We start from the raw sequence: 16,840 nt of genomic DNA on the forward strand, positions 1-16,840 counted from the left end.
TGAGGTTTTTCTCTTTTCCTCCATCTTCTATCCAAGGCATCCCAAACCCCCTCAGCCTTGGCTCTTTAACTTTGTCTTCTGTGCTCAATCTAGCATGTCCTCCTGATATACTCAACCAACCTATATTACAAACTATTACATTCTTTCAACAAATGAAAGAACATTGTCAAAAAGCAGCAATACTTTTAATGCACACATAACTGTGTGGGACAATACGGGTTCCACTAATCATACATTCTTTTTTTCTTGTAGCTGGTTCTTCTCAGAGCAGCAGGTCTGAAGAAGAGTTTCATAAAATGGCGCCATCTAGTGGACATATGTCAGTCCTACACTCAGCTTCGTCTAATGAACTTGAACGGGTTTAGAAAAGTCTATTTTTTGTTGTTGACGTATATATTTTAATATACTTGCAATGCAACAGTTCATATATTATAAGTCTGTAACTTATGCCTAGATTAATAGGTGATAATTCGCTATATCTAATGCTATAGAAATGATCAACTATAATATAATATAATATAATATAATATAATATAATATAATATAATATAATATAATATAATATAATATAATATAATGTGTTTGCTCTCTGAGCTCTGTGTCTCTTGCTAGCTTAATAAATTTGCCAGCGAGCACTTAAAGTAAGTGAATTTTCACTGAGCTTCTTTTGTGTCAGCGGTGTGAGGGACATGTCTGAAAGCCAATTAAACTGCGTGCACAGACCCAGAGCCCACCCTGCAGCGTTCATGTGGCCATTTGTCGCTGACATGTAGAGTAATGGGGCGGGAGGAAGTGCATAACAGGATAGTCTGTGGTGCATATATCCCGACGTCGGCAACTAGGAAAAATAGTTAGCTAGGTTTATGATGGCAGGAGTAGGTGGCGACGCAGTATCGTAGTACGAAATAGAAAAGAAAAAAAATAACAAAAACATAAAAGTACTCATGATTTCCCCTCATATAACTCTTTAGACGGCGTCGAAACGGCCATCTTTTCAAGCTAAAAATCGAATTTCCCTCGAGTTTTTGGCGTATTAAATGGAGGAGAAGAAGGAAGACGGCGACTCGGAGATACAGGAACACGGACCCGAGCACTGGTTCTCAAAATGGGAGCGACAGTGTTTGGCCGAAGCGGAGCAGAGGGAGCCGAGCGAGGAGGACGTCGACAACGAGCAGGATAAACTGTGGCATCTCTTCCAGAACTCCGCCACTGCCGTGGCACAGTTATACAAAGGTCCAGCCCAGCGCTCTCCTTTTTGCTTGTCCGTCTAACGGTGCCTGCATCCCCTTTGGCTTGTTTGTTAGCAGCCTGACTGTACGCCGAGCCCTATAAACTAACATTAACTGCAGTGTAGCTAGCTCTTTAGGAAACTCCTCGTCTAGCCGGGTACTGGGGAAACTATCGTTTACAGGTGAATTTTGCAATGCTACATTTTTTTCTAGCTAGTCCGGGCTAGCTGGTGACAAAGAATTGTGAGCTATAACCTGGCGTTGTGTAGTTACACCGAGCACCAAATAGCAGTGGCCACATCGACGAAGCGATGAGGTAGTTCGAGTTAACGCGAATACTTTGACACTAAAGTTTGACAGCCGCTATCGTCAGGTTAGCCAGGCTAGTTACAAAATGGCGATGGCAACAACAATCGTAGCTACGCGACATTCCCAGATGACAGTCTGCTGTGTGCTGTCAGTGTTAACATCTGCTACACCGGTATCGATTGGTTGTAGACGTTGTCCCCCAAACGCGTTGAAATAAGAGCCCGCACATACGTGTCCACTGGCTTTGTTTTGTTTTTTTAAACAGCCGACTAGCTGGCGAGTTGAGCCGATGCGAAACGTTATAATCACAAGATGGCGAGGATAATATTGGTTTGTCTACAATCTGCTGTAGCTTGGCTCTTATCGGTCGGGATAAATCCCCGGCACGTAGAAACAGGAGTTTGGCTTAAGTCTTTACCAGTGTGTGTGTTTGACTGGGCTCTGCAACTTTACTGCTGAGAGGGCAGTTAAGTTCGTGTGTCGGCACTCTCCTGCTAAACAAGCTGCTGCCAAGCTGGCCATCTAGCGCTGACTGCCAGTTATTTTTATGCCAAACCCTGTCCCCCTTGCAGTTGTAGATGCAAGACAAAATGGCGAATGAAAATGATCCTCAACTTCAACCCCTTTGCTGTCATTTGACCACCACTAGTATGGCACCATGGTATTTGCTTTAAATTACAAGTGTTTTTTTTTTTTTTTTATTTATTCCTCTCTCTCACCTTCAGACAGAGTATGCCATCAGCAGGGCCTGTCATTGTGGGTGCCATTTCAGAACGCTGCTACAGCAGTCACCAACCTTTACAAAGGTAACCAACCACATCCTCCTCCATCCTTGTTCCTTGACTACCAGGTTCTACACTTCCTGTTGTGTCTGTGCGTTAAGCCAGCGGTGTAGACTCTGGCTGTAACTTTGTTAGTTTTGGGAAAAGTTTTTGATCTGTCCCCCCACGTGAAAAGGTAAACAGAAGTGGTTATTATCGCTGATCAACTCTGTGTTGATCGGCTTGTCACATGGTTTAAGGGACCAAAAACAAACAAAAAACACACAGCACAATGTCAGATATTCACTAGTGAAACAAAGCCTGTCTCTTAGTAGAGCATCTCCACTTCTAAATACATAATAAATAGCGTACAACATGAGAAATGTTAAATAGAGATACATATTTGGTTGGCTTTGTTATATATAATAGTGAACAGCTGTTGTTGTCTTTCACTCTCACAGAGAGTGTCGAGGCCCATCAGAGAAGCTTCGATCGGGGCATCCAGATAGGACACCAACGTCGTAATAAGGTGGGTCTTGTTCCTCTTGCTTGTGACTAATTGTGACTTTACAGTTTCCTGTCATAGGCTGTCGTTTAGGAAACCAAAATTGGCTATGCACGACAGGGTCAATGAAGGGTATTACAAAAAAAAAAAAAGACTGGATTGGTGTTTGTTGATAACAGATGCCTGACTATAGAGCCTTCCCTACTCTAAGTGACCAACGTCTTTGCTGACATTTATGCTTTTACTGGTGCATTATGTGTTAATTACCATGCGATTGTCTCCCAGTGTTTTTGCAGTGGCACACATGATAGAGAGAAATTAAAATGTTGGGACTTTAACCCTCCTGGGTCCCCTTTCATTGTTAAACAAAGAGTAAACATTTGTCCCTGTATTTTTTCCACTTCTTTGTTGAAACTGTTGGAGTAGACCTGAGGGAATTGACTGTCTCCCTCCAGGAATTTACAGACATTTGTGAGTCCTTATATTGATGCTGCAATTAATATTCCTTATGTTGAGATGATGAGTGTTATTCTTACTGATAAGTTCAAAAACGCAATGGAAAAAGTAGCTGGAAATGTAACCGTACTGAACAATCTCAACAGTCGCCGCCTGCTTCAAGCTGACGTGTACTTAAATTTCTCGGGAGATGTGCGTCAGGTTGTGCTGTAGGGTTTCAGTATACGCTTCCTTTTGAAGCATAAATTCTCAACTTTTTATAATGTGCATTGGATTACAGGACATGTTGGCCTGGGTGAAAAAGCGCCGGAGAACCATCCGCAGGGAGGATCTGATCAGCTTTTTATGCGGTAAAGCACCACCGCACAGAAGTAGCAGGGCCAACCCTCGGCTGGCCATGGTGGCCCCCAGCCGCGCTAATTCACCAGCAGAGACTGGCTCATCTGTAGAAGCGGACCTCCAGCCCTTCAGGGAGGCCATAGCACTGCATGGTGAGGACATTTAAGTGCAAGGCTGACTCGAATGCCAACTCCATACCAAAGAATCAGAATTGACTTGCACCCCCTCAGTGGCAGCTACAATGTTAAATAACTTGTGTGTGTGTTATTTATGCTCGTAAACGTATGTGTGTGACATCCTGGTTCCTAAGTTTGATAGATAAATGGTTAATGTACCACAGTGACTGTGAGATGAGGTCTTTCATAGGAGACCTTTTAAACAGGTCTGTCATGTCTGAGCATTACAGTGCTGTGTTTAAGGCCTCTCATGTGTTCACGAGAGAGGCCTTCTGTGTTTACGCCTGTGAGAGATTGGAGGGTTGTCCTTCTGCTACATGTGGCTCAGAGATAAGGGTATTTTTGTGAAAGCACTTTTTTTTTCTCTTCCTTTTTTTCCCCCAGGTCAATTCCTGTCATTTGTGTTTGCAAGACACTATTTGACTAACCGAAAGACAGATTGTTTCCTATTACTCACCTTTCTATAATTAAGTTCCATTTGAATATGCTGGTATTTTTTGCTGTGCTGTACCACAAATAAATACTCAGAACTCGACGAGCGTCACATTGCGGGTGCATCTGAGGTCAGACTGGGTCAGATTACAGAAACGGAAGTCTATGACATTTCACAGTTCATCACGGTTTGTCACCTGTTTGTATTTTGCTGTGATCATCAGGCCTGATAGATTAACTTTAACTTGGTTGAAATTAGGGACATGGTGATTAACTGCAAGCCTTCTCTTTTTGTATATCTCTGTCAGATTGGATCATGCGCTATTGGTGTTTTTTTTTTTTTTTTAACATGAACAATGTGCTGAGTGTTTCGTTCCTTATTAAATAGATGAATTCAGCCTGAAATTATTTCATTTGTTGCATTAGAAATGAGAAAATGGCAATATTACTCAGTGCTGTCACCTTTCTCCTGAAATAGCTGCGTAATCAGGAGCTGGTAGTTAGAGGAGCTTCCTTTTGAGGGGAACAGATGCTGATGTGGTGTTTTTTTTTTTTTTTTTTGTTTGTTTTTTTTTTTATGTTGACTTTTATGAAAAATGAGTTTGTCCATCAACCATTTAAAAGATAAACAAAGTTGATTTTTTTTTAATTATTATTATTATTATTTTTTAATAAGCCTAATGGAAGCTTTCTTCTTATCAGAGGCTGTAAATGAGACGTAGAGGTCTACCTGCTGCTAAACTTCCTCCTTCGTCTCCTTCTTCAGGTCTGAGTGGTGCCATGGCGAGCATCAGCGTGCGCTCCGGTGCTCCGGGTTCTCCTACACATGTCAGTGGGAGTAGCAGTAACGGAGGTGGTGCGAGCGGAGGTGCTTCTTCCGGCTCTGGGCCGGTGTGCCGCAGCAGGCGTAACGGGCTCCAAGACGTCGACCTAAACACTTTCATCTCAGAGGAGATGGCGCTGCATCTGGACTCTACTGGCGCCGCCTCTGCCGGAGTGGGGGGAGGAACCAGGAAACGAAACTCCACCCAATGTAGTGATGTCATCACAGACTCCCCAACGCACAAACGCAACAGGATGATTTGATCTGCCCCCTGCCTACATGCGAGGCGAGGGGATGGTGGGTGGGTTAGCCTTCAAAGCCAAGGCTAGGAGAGGGGGCGGGGGGGTGGATGGGCTCGTGTGGGACATGTGCAGATGTACAGTCACGCGCACTCGGATGCTTCGGCTGAAGATGAAAACGAGGACTGAAAGCTCTCGAATTCTAGTCCTTGTCTCCTTTCCCAGCTCTTATACTACAAATCATCGATCTACAATCAAGAACACTTAACGAGTGGGCGTGAGTGTGCGCGCACGTGACCAGGAAGCCACATCGCACATTCCTCAAACACCGCCCTGGAAAGGAGACAACGAAGAAAGTTCCCGACTTATCCTGGGATTCACACAGTTCTTGAGGGGGGCAATAACGCTCCGTGCTGCTCGACAAGTAAAAGCCACTTTGATCTTTGACACATTTGTGCCCTTCCCTCCCTTAACCTCACTCATCCTCACCCGCCACCTTAATAAGGAAGTGAGGGCCATGATCAAATCGCTTCACTCAGTGGATTGTGTCGCTCGCCAAACGTTGGACCCGAGTCACCCCTGCGTTAACCCCACCCCCTTCTTTTTGTTACTTCATCATTGCAGCTCTTAGTTGGCGTAGCCTGTCAGTGGTGGAGCTAAATCGCCTAGTAGGAGTACGGGTGTGTGTTTGTGGCATCGCGCTGCCTCATCTGCCACTTTGTAAGCAGTTCAGTTTGTCTGGCTACTAGGTTGACGGCGTCTAACTACAACAGCAGGCTGTCAGTGTTTGGACATTCAGACTTTATTCTCTGCTAAGTGCTCTGCTTCTACGGTGGCTCCATTTGTACTTCAGGCCGTCACCTTTTCTTTGTTTTTAGTTTTTCAACCACCAGTGTTAAAATTCTAGGTTTGTTGCCACTGTTTGCAGCAGCTATAGCCAAGTTAATTTTCCGTTCTTTTTCCACTTTTTTTCCTGTTGTTGTTGCTGTTGAGGATAATGGAAAAGGAATTGTATTCTCTTTGTTTATGCAGCTTCTCCAACAGCCCCTTACCCCTCTGCTCTGGTCTTATTATGAAAGCAGCTGCTGTTTTCCCGTGGTCGTGGGATGATTCTGATGAGTTGCAATAAGGATTTTTTTGCACTTAGTTTTCACTTCTAACTCATGCAAATAAATCGGCTCTTCCATTTTTATTCCAGCTGTACCTTTGTCCGGCCCTAAACGTGCACACTTATGAGTTGTCCACACACTACATTCACCTCTTTTCTACAAATGGCGGTGCTGATCTAATCATGCATTTCAGCCAGGCGCCACAGCACCGCTCATCAAAATTAGAACCACTCGTGCTGATGGCAGTCGTCAGAATCTGTGTCCACCGTGCTTTTCAAGATGCTCGATAACATTTAGCCCTCTAACTTGATTGTAAACGTGGGCAGTTTCCCAGGAAAAACGGCTCGGCACCGCTTTTGCGGAATAGAGGTTTAAGTGTGGGGATGCTTAGAAATAAAACAGGAGCTCTCGCACTCACTTGATTTTTGTCACTTCTTCAAAATTATTTGAACACGTCGCAGAGACTGTTTGACATATGGTGTAAGATATTGGAAGAAAAAGCCGAACTTAATTTTTTAGGCTTTAGGAGTGGTGGCACGCTCAAAAACAACCACCAAACATGCCACCCGGCGCACACGAGGTAACTGGGCCAGCGTGTCGGATGGGAAGATGGATGCCGTCTGTATTTTGTGAAAGGGGTGTGTGCATTAATAAAATGTGGATGGGTTTGTTTTTTGTTTTGTTTTGTTTTTTAAACTTGGTACAGAACGAAGTAACATGGGGTTGAGTTTCATTCCTAAAATGGTTGTTTACTTCCAACATTCAGTGAGGGAGCAGAGCAGGAGACATTAATGGCACATGAGTCAATAAACGGGGTAAAACAAAGCAATATGAATCAGTTTGTTTTAGGATGTTAACGTGATGTTATCAGAGCTAAACCTGAGCATGTTTGTGGGTGTAAATGATTAAAGAAATCTTGAGTTGTCTCAGTATTAAACCAGCCCTGCCGTGTTAATGATACAGCGCGCTGTTCTACCTGTATTACGCACAGGAAGTGACCAGTGTGGTGTTAATGTTTCCTGCTTTCTTCTCCGTTTGTTCCTCATGTTGACTCCAGTTCTCTCCCTTTCACATTTTATGGCCTGTGAAGTGGCCTTTATTTAGTTGTATAAAGCATGCCAGTTTGGTTTTTTATTTTAGTTTTTGTTTTTTTAACTTAAATTCTGGTCACCGATTTCATTTTGCGTTTTCTTTTTTTGTGCTCTAGGTTGCCTTTTATGTTCCTATGATTTCAGGCTTTTCAGTAGGAAAAAGAACCCGGGTGATGTTTGGCAATCTGTCAAAGTCCTGGATCTGTGAAACCGCTGAGACTCAAAATGTAAGCTTGGTATTGAACACCTCAGCTTTGCCTGCAGAGGGCGGAGGGGAGGTGGGGTTTAAGTGTCTGGTAAGCTGAGCTGCTTCAGCCATCACTGATTCAGTGAATAATCTTAACATAGGACCCAACCTTGATTCTTGAACAGACAAATGTGCCGTAAAGTCACATTTCAGGTCGTGTGCAGTTAAACCTCTGGGTTTAACCTTTGGCAAAAAAAAAAAAAGTATTTAAATTTATTTTGTTTTAGGTGGTGTAGCTCCTGAGGACTGACTGGTCTGCTTGTCCACACGCTTTTCATTAAAGCAGAGGAATGCATTTTGAAATGTTCTAGTTTTCTTCTCTTAGACGCTTTGGCTCGCTGTTCTGTGTCTAACACTCCACTTCGGCAGTATTGTTTCTGAGACGAAACGAGGTGTTCGGCTACAAACTAGTAGCTTCACCCGCCTGCTGTTTCTGTTGCACGTCATGTCATTTACAGGGAAGTGTGTGTGTTGACAGGAAAAGCACTTAAAGATTGAGCCTATCAAAGGATGTCTCCTTCCCAAAGGTTTGACTGAAGAGTTTGATAAGAGCAGGATTGTGTCGTCTTTGCAGTCCCTGTTAAACCTGCGGAGTTGACCCCCGCTCCCCCTCCTCAGATCAGCTTGGGGTCACCCTGTGTTTTCTGTTTCTTCCCTGAGCCAGTCGCAGCCTTCATCCACATTGTTTCATCAGGGTGACTCATGCCACAAAGTCTCTGGAGCCAACACTATCATCAGCTGTTTCTTATTTGTTTAAAAAGGTAATAAATGGCTAATCTATATACTGAACATTTAATTGTTGGTATGATATATGTGGTTCACATTGTAAAGGAAATAAAACCATTGAATCGCAATCGGATTGGCTATGTTTCATTTTAAAAATAAGGACAGCGTTTTCAGAAAGAAGATGCTGTAAAATGGGAATAAAGACAAAACAAAAGTTAAAAACAGGCAGTAAGGCCTCTTTGTGCCATTTCCTGTTCTAAACAGTGTATTCTGTTTTAGTCACGTTTCACAGCAGCACAGCTCTTCTGCTTCAGATGATCTTCACGTCAAACTCATTGCTACTTTTCCCTGTCAGTTTGCAGTTCTTTAACTTCGTCAGTAAATAAGCAAAGTATCGATCTGTTTTTTTCTTCTCAAGCATAAATGAGGAGCAGGTTAACAGTATTAAAAGTTTGGAGACTTAGAAATGTTTCTGTTAACAAAGCTGCTGACATTTGACTAACTTGTCATTTAGCTCACCAGGTTGAGCAGATGACTTGCATGCTGTGAGAAATACGCAGCTACCAGGGTTAAAGTCCATGCTGGGTCATTTCCTGAATCTCTTCCTGCTTTCTTGTTTTAATAAAGCAATAATGACCAGAGGCGTCCCTGAAACTTCACGCCTAAAAAGCCACTGGATACAAACCACTACAGGCAGCCAGAGGTCAGCGGTAGAATAAACATTTCTACTAGATCAGTGACATCAAATAAATGATTACATCATATAGAGACAACTTTGATCCTGAGTGGGCTGAACTAGTGAAAACCTAAAAACTTCACATTTAATTTGTGAGATATCTTAATATAAGAAAAATAAGGCAATATTCAACAGTGTGTCTCAGTTTTTATACATGACAAAAAAGGCCTTTTTTAATTTAAAACTAAAAAGTATTTTTTATATTATAAACTGAAAAAGAGGAACTTGTCTGTAATGTAACCATTTATTGCTTAATTATGTTGTTGTAATATGAAAGAAAGCTGTAAAACTGATAGAAATACAGTCTAAAATGTATGCTCTCCTATGCATTTCCAAAGCAGTCCAGTGGGCCAGATTAGAGTCTTTGCTGGGCCAATCCCGACACCCAGGCCTTAAGTTTGACACCCCTGTTAATAGATGATCAGCAGGAAACCTTTGCAGATTCTAAATCAGCAGATTGCACATTCTCAGGAACATCAGTAAATAAATAACATTATTGTGGTAAAAAACTATTATCTTATAATCCAAAGTAAATGATCCTAGATAAAGTTAACACCTTTGAGACGTTTGTAGGGTTTTCAGTCATTTACATTTATTCATATGCTTCACTATGTCAGATTTTGTCTCACAGAAAACAGCAGAAGCGAAGCAATGAGGGCCGTCCCCCAAACATAAAAACAATATTAAATACTTGAACAGTTTACAATGTCCAGCAAGGGACAAAAAAAGCAAACAATGAAGAAAATTACAGCCATAGTAAAATGAATGTGTCTTCTGCTGATATGAATGATACGCACATTCAGCCAACATCCTCAAAGGACTAGTGTTGCTACTGTTTGGTCCGTGGGTGTTCAATATTAAAAGCCGTGTTCTTGCGTCCTTCGTAGCTCCTCCACCTCTTCATCCTCATCTGCAGCTGCTCTCAGAGAGCCATCGGGTAAAGACGGCGATGATCAGAGGCCACACAGGGGGTCCACGAGTTTTTCTCCGTGATGCAGTGACAGGGCAAAGCATCAGAATGACATCTAACGGGATTTCATTTTATTTCTCAGAAATTTGGAGCTGCCAACACATGGTAGCTTTGTGCAACTGAATCTGACTTTAACACGTGATGTTTTTTTCTTGGGAAATTAAACTCAAGGCCTCGGGTCGATGACAGATAAAAGGTGATCTCTTAAGAGTCTGATGAGAGCCCCCAACGTGTGGCTGGCTGAGAGTTTAAGAGTGCAACTCATATCTGGCTGAGGGGCATGAACTTCTGGTAGTAACTCTTGGTTACATCAATCATGAGGTCCTGTGTACACTCTGGGAGCTCTCCTGAAAACAGACCTGAGAGAGAGCGAGACAAACGCAGGTAAAGACCAGACAGCGAGGAGAACGAAGACAGAAAAGTAGAAAGATGCTGGTCTATTGATTAGTTGTGTGCGTTTTGCTCACCTGGGCATCCAGAGAAAACGGTGAAAGGTGGCACTACTGTCTCAGGAGGAAGCACAGTGTTGTCTAAGATCTTGCAGCAATCCTTTAGCACACAACGGCGACCCTGCACACATAATGGAAAAAAGAAATTTAAACATCATCAAACATCACAAAGTCATGCACTTTCATATATATCCATCTAGATAGATATATCCATCTATCCATCTAGATAGATATATCCATCTATCCATCTAGATAGATATATCCATCTATCCATCTAGATAGATATATCCATCTATCCATCTAGATAGATATATCCATCTATCCATCTAGATAGATATATCCATCTATCCATCTAGATAGATATATCCATCTATCCATCTAGATAGATATATCCATCTATCCATCTAGATAGATATATCCATCTATCCATCTAGATAGATATATCCATCTATCTATCTAGATATAGCTATATAGATTAAGTGAAGTCCCCATTTCTGTGATCCAAATCAACAGTCTGAAAAAAAATGCCAGCTTGTGTTTTTTGTTTATTAATTCAGCCCTCGACTGCCAGCAGAAGGTTGCATGACTGCCATGTGACTGGTTCACCACAGGCAATAAAGACTTTCTGTCTATACCCCCACCCCTTCACAGCGATGTCCTTTCACTGCCGAGGAGCTAGCTGTGTGCGTGTGTGAGATTTTATTTCACTCACTATGACACAGTTCTTCCCAATGTGGACGTAGGAACCAATCTGTGCTGCGTTGACCACGCAGTCCTCCTCAATGAAGACGTGGTCTCCAATGTGCAGCGGGAAGAAAGCCACCCTGCAGGGGGGGACAGGGCAGTGATGAGACAATATGCTTTTTCTACTTACCATATTCTCTCCTTTATTCATTTGTACAGTGACTTTAAATATATTGTGAGTGACAATAACTAAAAACAATCTCAAAGCATCTTCATCTTTATCTAGAACATAAAAGCACATGGCTGGCCTGAAAGTGTGTCAAAGATACTTTACCCTTTGCTGAACTTTTTGAAAGGTGGTCGAATAACACTCCGGCTTTTCACCACGCAGTGTCTGCCCACCCTGACGTTAGCCAGGTCCCCCCTGATGATGCAGTCATTCATAACAATAGTCTGCAAGAGAGAACATCCAAAGACTAAGCTTTAGCACAGATGGACACTTTCTATTCACAGTGTCAGTTCCAGGTGTGTGTTTTCCTTACTTTGCCGTTCAAGACTATGTTTTGACTCCCACATAGTACCGACTGTCTGCTCACTTTGTTGCCAGAAGCCTGAAATCAAACAACAACCACTGTTAATAATCGTGTCTGTGTCTGTCCACATAAATGAGCACAAACAACCGTCTCTGCTATCCGCCCAACGCCCCGTTCACTTTCTGCTCGGACAGATAGCAGGCTACGTTAGCTTAAGCAGCGGTGATTAAAATCCCACACAGTACCGTCTCAATGTACTCCGCTTTGTTGTACAGTATTTCAGACAACTCCATGGCTGGAAACCCACTGAACTATCAAACGGCGTTTACTATTCTGCGATACTATCTAAAGCATCGATACGGATTTTCTCTATGGGAAGCTCCTTCTCCTTCTTCTCGTCTTCTGCGCAAGCCCGGACGTGACGCCATCAAATAACTTTATTTAAAATATCAGAAATCGAACAAAAATCAGACATAATAAATGTGCGCGTGTAAAGCTAAAATAATAATAATAATAATAATAATAATAATAATAATAATAAGTAAAGATTTTATAAACCCTGGAATAATTGTCTGTATATTTTGTGATAGTGTCAGGGATGTTTTCTTTTTTGCTGTTTTTCTTCTTTTTTTAATGGTATGGACTAATCTTGTCTGACATTTTTAAAAATAGGGAGCCACAAATTGGTTCTTTGTAAAAAAAAAAAAACAACTTATGTATTATTATTTTATCATAGATATACATATCCATATGTAAGTTTTGTTGTGTTTTCTTTTTAATGAACCCTGAGACAAACAGAAAGGCGGCTCCTCTGTGAAACAGCTCCACGCCGTGGAGGATTGTGATAAAGACTCTGGAGTATCTTCAATGAGACTAAAGACACTGAGAGGGTTAAGCTGGGTTTAACTGAAGTGGTCGCATGAAAAGCTACATGCGCCGTGCAGCACTGATGAGCAAAGTTAAAAACAAGAGTTTTTTTAAGCAGCTGGAACATTTAGAGAGAGGAAGAGCACTTTGGTGTGATTGTGGACACTCGAGGGTTTTCGTCCGAGGATATGTTATTCAGGCAGGTGGGACGGATGTAGAAGAAACAGGAGGATGAAAAGGACTGTCGCTCTTACAAACTGAAGTGTAATCTGCCTGAAACCCTGGAGACATTACTGCTACCTGGATCTAGCAATCAAGCAGTCAAAACTACCCGAGGAGTCAGAGAAAAGGCCGACACAGGGAAAAACACAGAAACACAGCTTAATCCATGTCAGAGAAACTGAGAATAAAAGTTTGTCTTTGTCCATTTTTATTGTCTAATTTGTGTAGACTTTATAACTTCATTTTAGCAGGAGCTCTTATTGTACACCTAAAGGGCTGAAAGCAACATCTTCTATACTTGTTTTTGTTTCATATGCACAATCAATGTCTTGTTTTATGAATGTGAAAGTTCATTTTTATTTTCCAGTTAAATCAAAGTCATTGGCAGTTTCTCAATGCCCATGTGCTCGTGGTGAGAAATGGACGGTGTTTAAATAGTTTTGTTTTTTTTTTAAAGCGCAGATAAAGCGACAAATTAGAAATAAACACAAGGTTTGCACTGTGCGCATGCGCAATACGGAGCCCTTGACCCGCTTTTCTTCTTCTTCGCCTCGCACGCTGGTAGCTCTCAGTAACTGCTTTCCGTCATGGCGGCTCGTGTCCTGCAGCAGTGTGTCCGCTCCTTCGCTCGGCCCTCGCTGAGGCTTTGCTCCAGTAACCTCGCATTAAGAGTCACTGCCGTCCAGGCGGTGGCCGTCCACCGACCTCTCTCCTTAGCAGCAGACAGCCGGAGGACGCGGTGGCTCGTCCAGAGCCGGGTGAGTCTCCGGTAACATTGAACCATCGCGGCCTAGCCGCTGTGACCTACCGATGTCTTTCAGACCTGCGGGGCCAGCCTAGCCGGCTGAGAGTTCATGGTGTCACACGAGCAGCTTATTTCGCTTTGAACGACTCTCTGTTGTTGTGGCAGAGAAACACGAAACACGGAGGCGTTAGATTTTAAAAATGGGACAGCCATGTTTGCCCTGTTGGTTAGCTAGCTAGTTAGCAAAGTCGATGATTTCATTGACAGACTTGTGTTGTTGCACTTGCAACTTCATTCTCTAACTCGGCATTGCACGGCTGATTCTGGCTAAATATCGGGTACTAATGTGCAGAAAGGTAAAAGACTGTTGTAGTGCGGATGTTACGACAAGTGTGTTTGTATAACACAGAAAAAATGTTACAGGTGTTTTAGCAAGCTGTGTGCAGAGTTGTAAGTGAACACTAATGCGCTGATAAATGCGTTTAATTGCAAATTTAGTCAAATGAAACCATAACGCAGTAATTACAGATGAGATAGTAAAATCAGCCACACATTAAAAGCTTCAGAAGCAGCGTAGATTTCTTCTTGGTCAAAGTTCCGTAAGATTTAAGTTTTATTTTGAAACTTGGATAAACTTTTCCAGCCTTTACATCTGTACTGTTGCAGTGTACTGGAAGATATTGCATCTTTTCACACTGTAATACACACTCACTTGAGGAAAGCTAATGTACAGGCTGTATGATCACAACCCCCCACTCCCCTCTGCACTAATAAACTCTTCCTTCTTCTTGGCAATCCTTAGATCCCCTCGGTGGGTGTGCTGTGCCGACAGTACGGAGACCTGCCCCCCCTCACTCTAGAAACCATCAAAGAACGAGTCATGTATGTACTCAAGCTCTACGACAAGATCAACCCAGAGAAGGTGAGAACAACAAGAGACCTTCAGTGAATTCCAGCTGAAACACGTATGAATATAATACATTCGCAGGCATCTGTGAGGTGAAATTAGGCAATCGTGACTCATCCCTGTCCAGAATGGCTCATGGAAATTGAAAAGTTTACTGATTTTAATGTAGTGAATTTAATAACAATTAGATTTTTAACTTGGAAAAACAATCTAAAATTAATACTATCATTCCTCATGTAGATTTGGTTTTGTTTTTATTTTAAAGCACCCTCAAATGCCTGTAGTGTTTGTAAGTTTCTGTATAAGTAAGCTTGAATTTCTAACCCTCGGTTTGGTTTCTGTTCCACAGCTGCAGACGAGCTCTCACTTCATGAAAGATTTGGGTTTGGACAGCTTGGACCAGGTGGAGATCATCATGGCCATGGAAGATGAGTTTGGTGAGAGCAAACCTCTTTATACTGCATAGAAAACTATTCCAAACTGTGGCTCTAGGCATTAAGTCAGCAAAAGAGATGTTTCTGACTCCTACGATGCCTGAAGTGCGGAATGTGACTGCTGTTGTACAGCCACAGTGGGAGTATGTGGATATGAAACATCAGTCTTGCAGTCTTCCTGCCTGTTGAGCGTCTGCAGTGTCAAAGTGCTGTCAAGTTTGTCTTCAGAGGGTAAATGCGACACTCTGTGTGGACGTCCCACATAAAGCAGGATGTGCTCAGATTATATCCTGTGGTAGAAACACTGTAGTACACATCATTCTACAGCATTTATTTTTTGGATTTATTTTGAAAATTGATTGAGAAGGTTAATGAAGGTTGCAGTTTGTTGCTTTTTAATTTTTGACTTGTAATAATTCATCTGATTTATATAATCTGTTTGGGAAGTAAATTTTAAACAGGGGTGGCTGTGGATCAGGAGATGGAACAGGCATTCTGCTAATTAGTAGGTTAGTGGTTTGATCCGAAGCATCTTTGGGCAAGGTACTAAACCCGAAACTTCAGTGTGTTTATTGGAACGTGAATGAGGCGTGCTGTTGGTGCTTTGAGAGAGAAGAAGAGTGCTCTATAAGAATCAGTCCATTTAGCATGAGTGCTTGCAGGAGCGTCAGTGGTGACTTCTTAGTCAAATTGCAGATTTGATAACTACATCAGGACTAATGCACTTCCATACAAGGTCAGGTGTTCTTCAAGAGGTTACAGGAAGTCCTTTCAGAGCCTTTATTTGTCTAAACCTCTGATGTCCTGGGCGGGTCTGAAGTATGCTGAGAACAGGGTTCTTAGATCATTTTTGGCAGTTAGCAGAAAGTTTAAATCGGACTCAGAGGACTTTTTTTTCTTATTTTGATCAGTGAAGTTAATAGACTAACAGCTTTTAATATGTGTGACCTACAGTTGAGGACGTAGTACCAGCGAGATGTTTGTGACCATCTGTGCAGAAAGCTGCTCATTCATCCAGCATTATCGATGCATGTCACATGGCTACTTTAGCACACGCCGTAACCACTAACTTGTTTGTGCCGCAGGCTTTGAGATCCCAGATGCAGAAGCAGAGAAGTTGATGACTCCTGAGGAGATCGTACAGTACATCGCAGACAAGAAAGACGTTTATGAGTAATCTGCTCTGTAGCACACCAGAGGCAAGTCACCATCAGGCCCCGTTTTCTGTCTTTGGTCACACGTTGTTGTGTCGGTGCTCAATTTATATTCCTTTGTGCCCAGATAGGGTCACCTCCACCCACCCAACAGGAAGTTCTTGTGAAGCAGATGGGCGCCAAACAGTTTCCTACTTCAACTCGTGTCCATTATGGCGACGTTGGCTTCAGCTGTCTCGTGTTTGACTGTATTTAAATGAACATGTTCAGGAGAGCTTGGAGATAAAAAAAAAAATCAATATTAAACAAGATTATATCACTGGTTTGATTTATTGTTCTTATTTCAGCTCCGCCCTGTGGTCCCATGTACAATTTGTCATTAATAGATTAATAAAGACATATTGTACACTTCCGTGTCTGCTGTTACTCCGCTTTGGGTCCAGTAAAGAGGAAGGACCCAGATTCAGCTGCAGTTCTTTTAGTTGATGTTTCCACTGGGTGGGATTTGCGATAACTATCCATCTATTTTCATTTCTCATCTACTTTGGGTTGTAGGGAGACTGAAGCTTGATGCTGGGAGGCTCACCCACACCACCTGCATCCACTACTGACCTGTCAAAGGAAAAAAGCTCCCAAAAATACAGCTTAAGTATATAAGCCTGTGGTTTCTAGACTGTATATAAAGCTGAAATAGCGC

The 16,840-nt window shown here is 42.3% G+C and overlaps 3 protein-coding genes across 3 annotated transcripts; 2 read left to right on the forward strand and 1 right to left on the reverse strand.

The window, feature by feature from the left end:
• Positions 1–785: 785 nt before the first annotated feature.
• hapstr1a (HUWE1 associated protein modifying stress responses a) lies at positions 786–8,570 on the forward strand. Its single transcript, XM_006798035.3, has 5 exons — positions 786–1,233; positions 2,264–2,344; positions 2,761–2,828; positions 3,541–3,751; positions 4,974–8,570. Exons 1-5 carry the CDS (start codon positions 1,038–1,040, stop codon positions 5,291–5,293), a joined length of 876 nt encoding a protein of 291 aa, XP_006798098.1. The 5' UTR covers positions 786–1,037; the 3' UTR covers positions 5,294–8,570.
• Positions 8,571–9,744: 1,174 nt separating this feature from the next.
• On the reverse strand, positions 9,745–12,226 carry dctn5 (dynactin 5). Its single transcript, XM_006798036.2, has 6 exons — positions 12,060–12,226; positions 11,824–11,892; positions 11,616–11,734; positions 11,310–11,421; positions 10,616–10,718; positions 9,745–10,507 (listed from the first exon to the last, which is right to left on the reverse strand). Exons 1-6 carry the CDS (start codon positions 12,105–12,107, stop codon positions 10,410–10,412), a joined length of 549 nt encoding a protein of 182 aa, XP_006798099.1. The 5' UTR covers positions 12,108–12,226; the 3' UTR covers positions 9,745–10,409.
• A 1,190-nt stretch (positions 12,227–13,416) lies between these two features.
• On the forward strand, positions 13,417–16,462 carry ndufab1b (NADH:ubiquinone oxidoreductase subunit AB1b). Its single transcript, XM_087840259.1, has 5 exons — positions 13,417–13,661; positions 14,451–14,570; positions 14,905–14,992; positions 16,075–16,188; positions 16,275–16,462. Exons 1-4 carry the CDS (start codon positions 13,491–13,493, stop codon positions 16,164–16,166), a joined length of 471 nt encoding a protein of 156 aa, XP_087696385.1. The 5' UTR covers positions 13,417–13,490; the 3' UTR covers positions 16,167–16,188; positions 16,275–16,462.
• Positions 16,463–16,840: the final 378 nt, after the last annotated feature.

This window comes from Neolamprologus brichardi, chromosome 4 (genome assembly GCF_056152115.1).
Source record: "Neolamprologus brichardi isolate AB-2024 chromosome 4, ASM5615211v1, whole genome shotgun sequence".
Taxonomy (NCBI): domain Eukaryota; kingdom Metazoa; phylum Chordata; class Actinopteri; order Cichliformes; family Cichlidae; genus Neolamprologus; species Neolamprologus brichardi.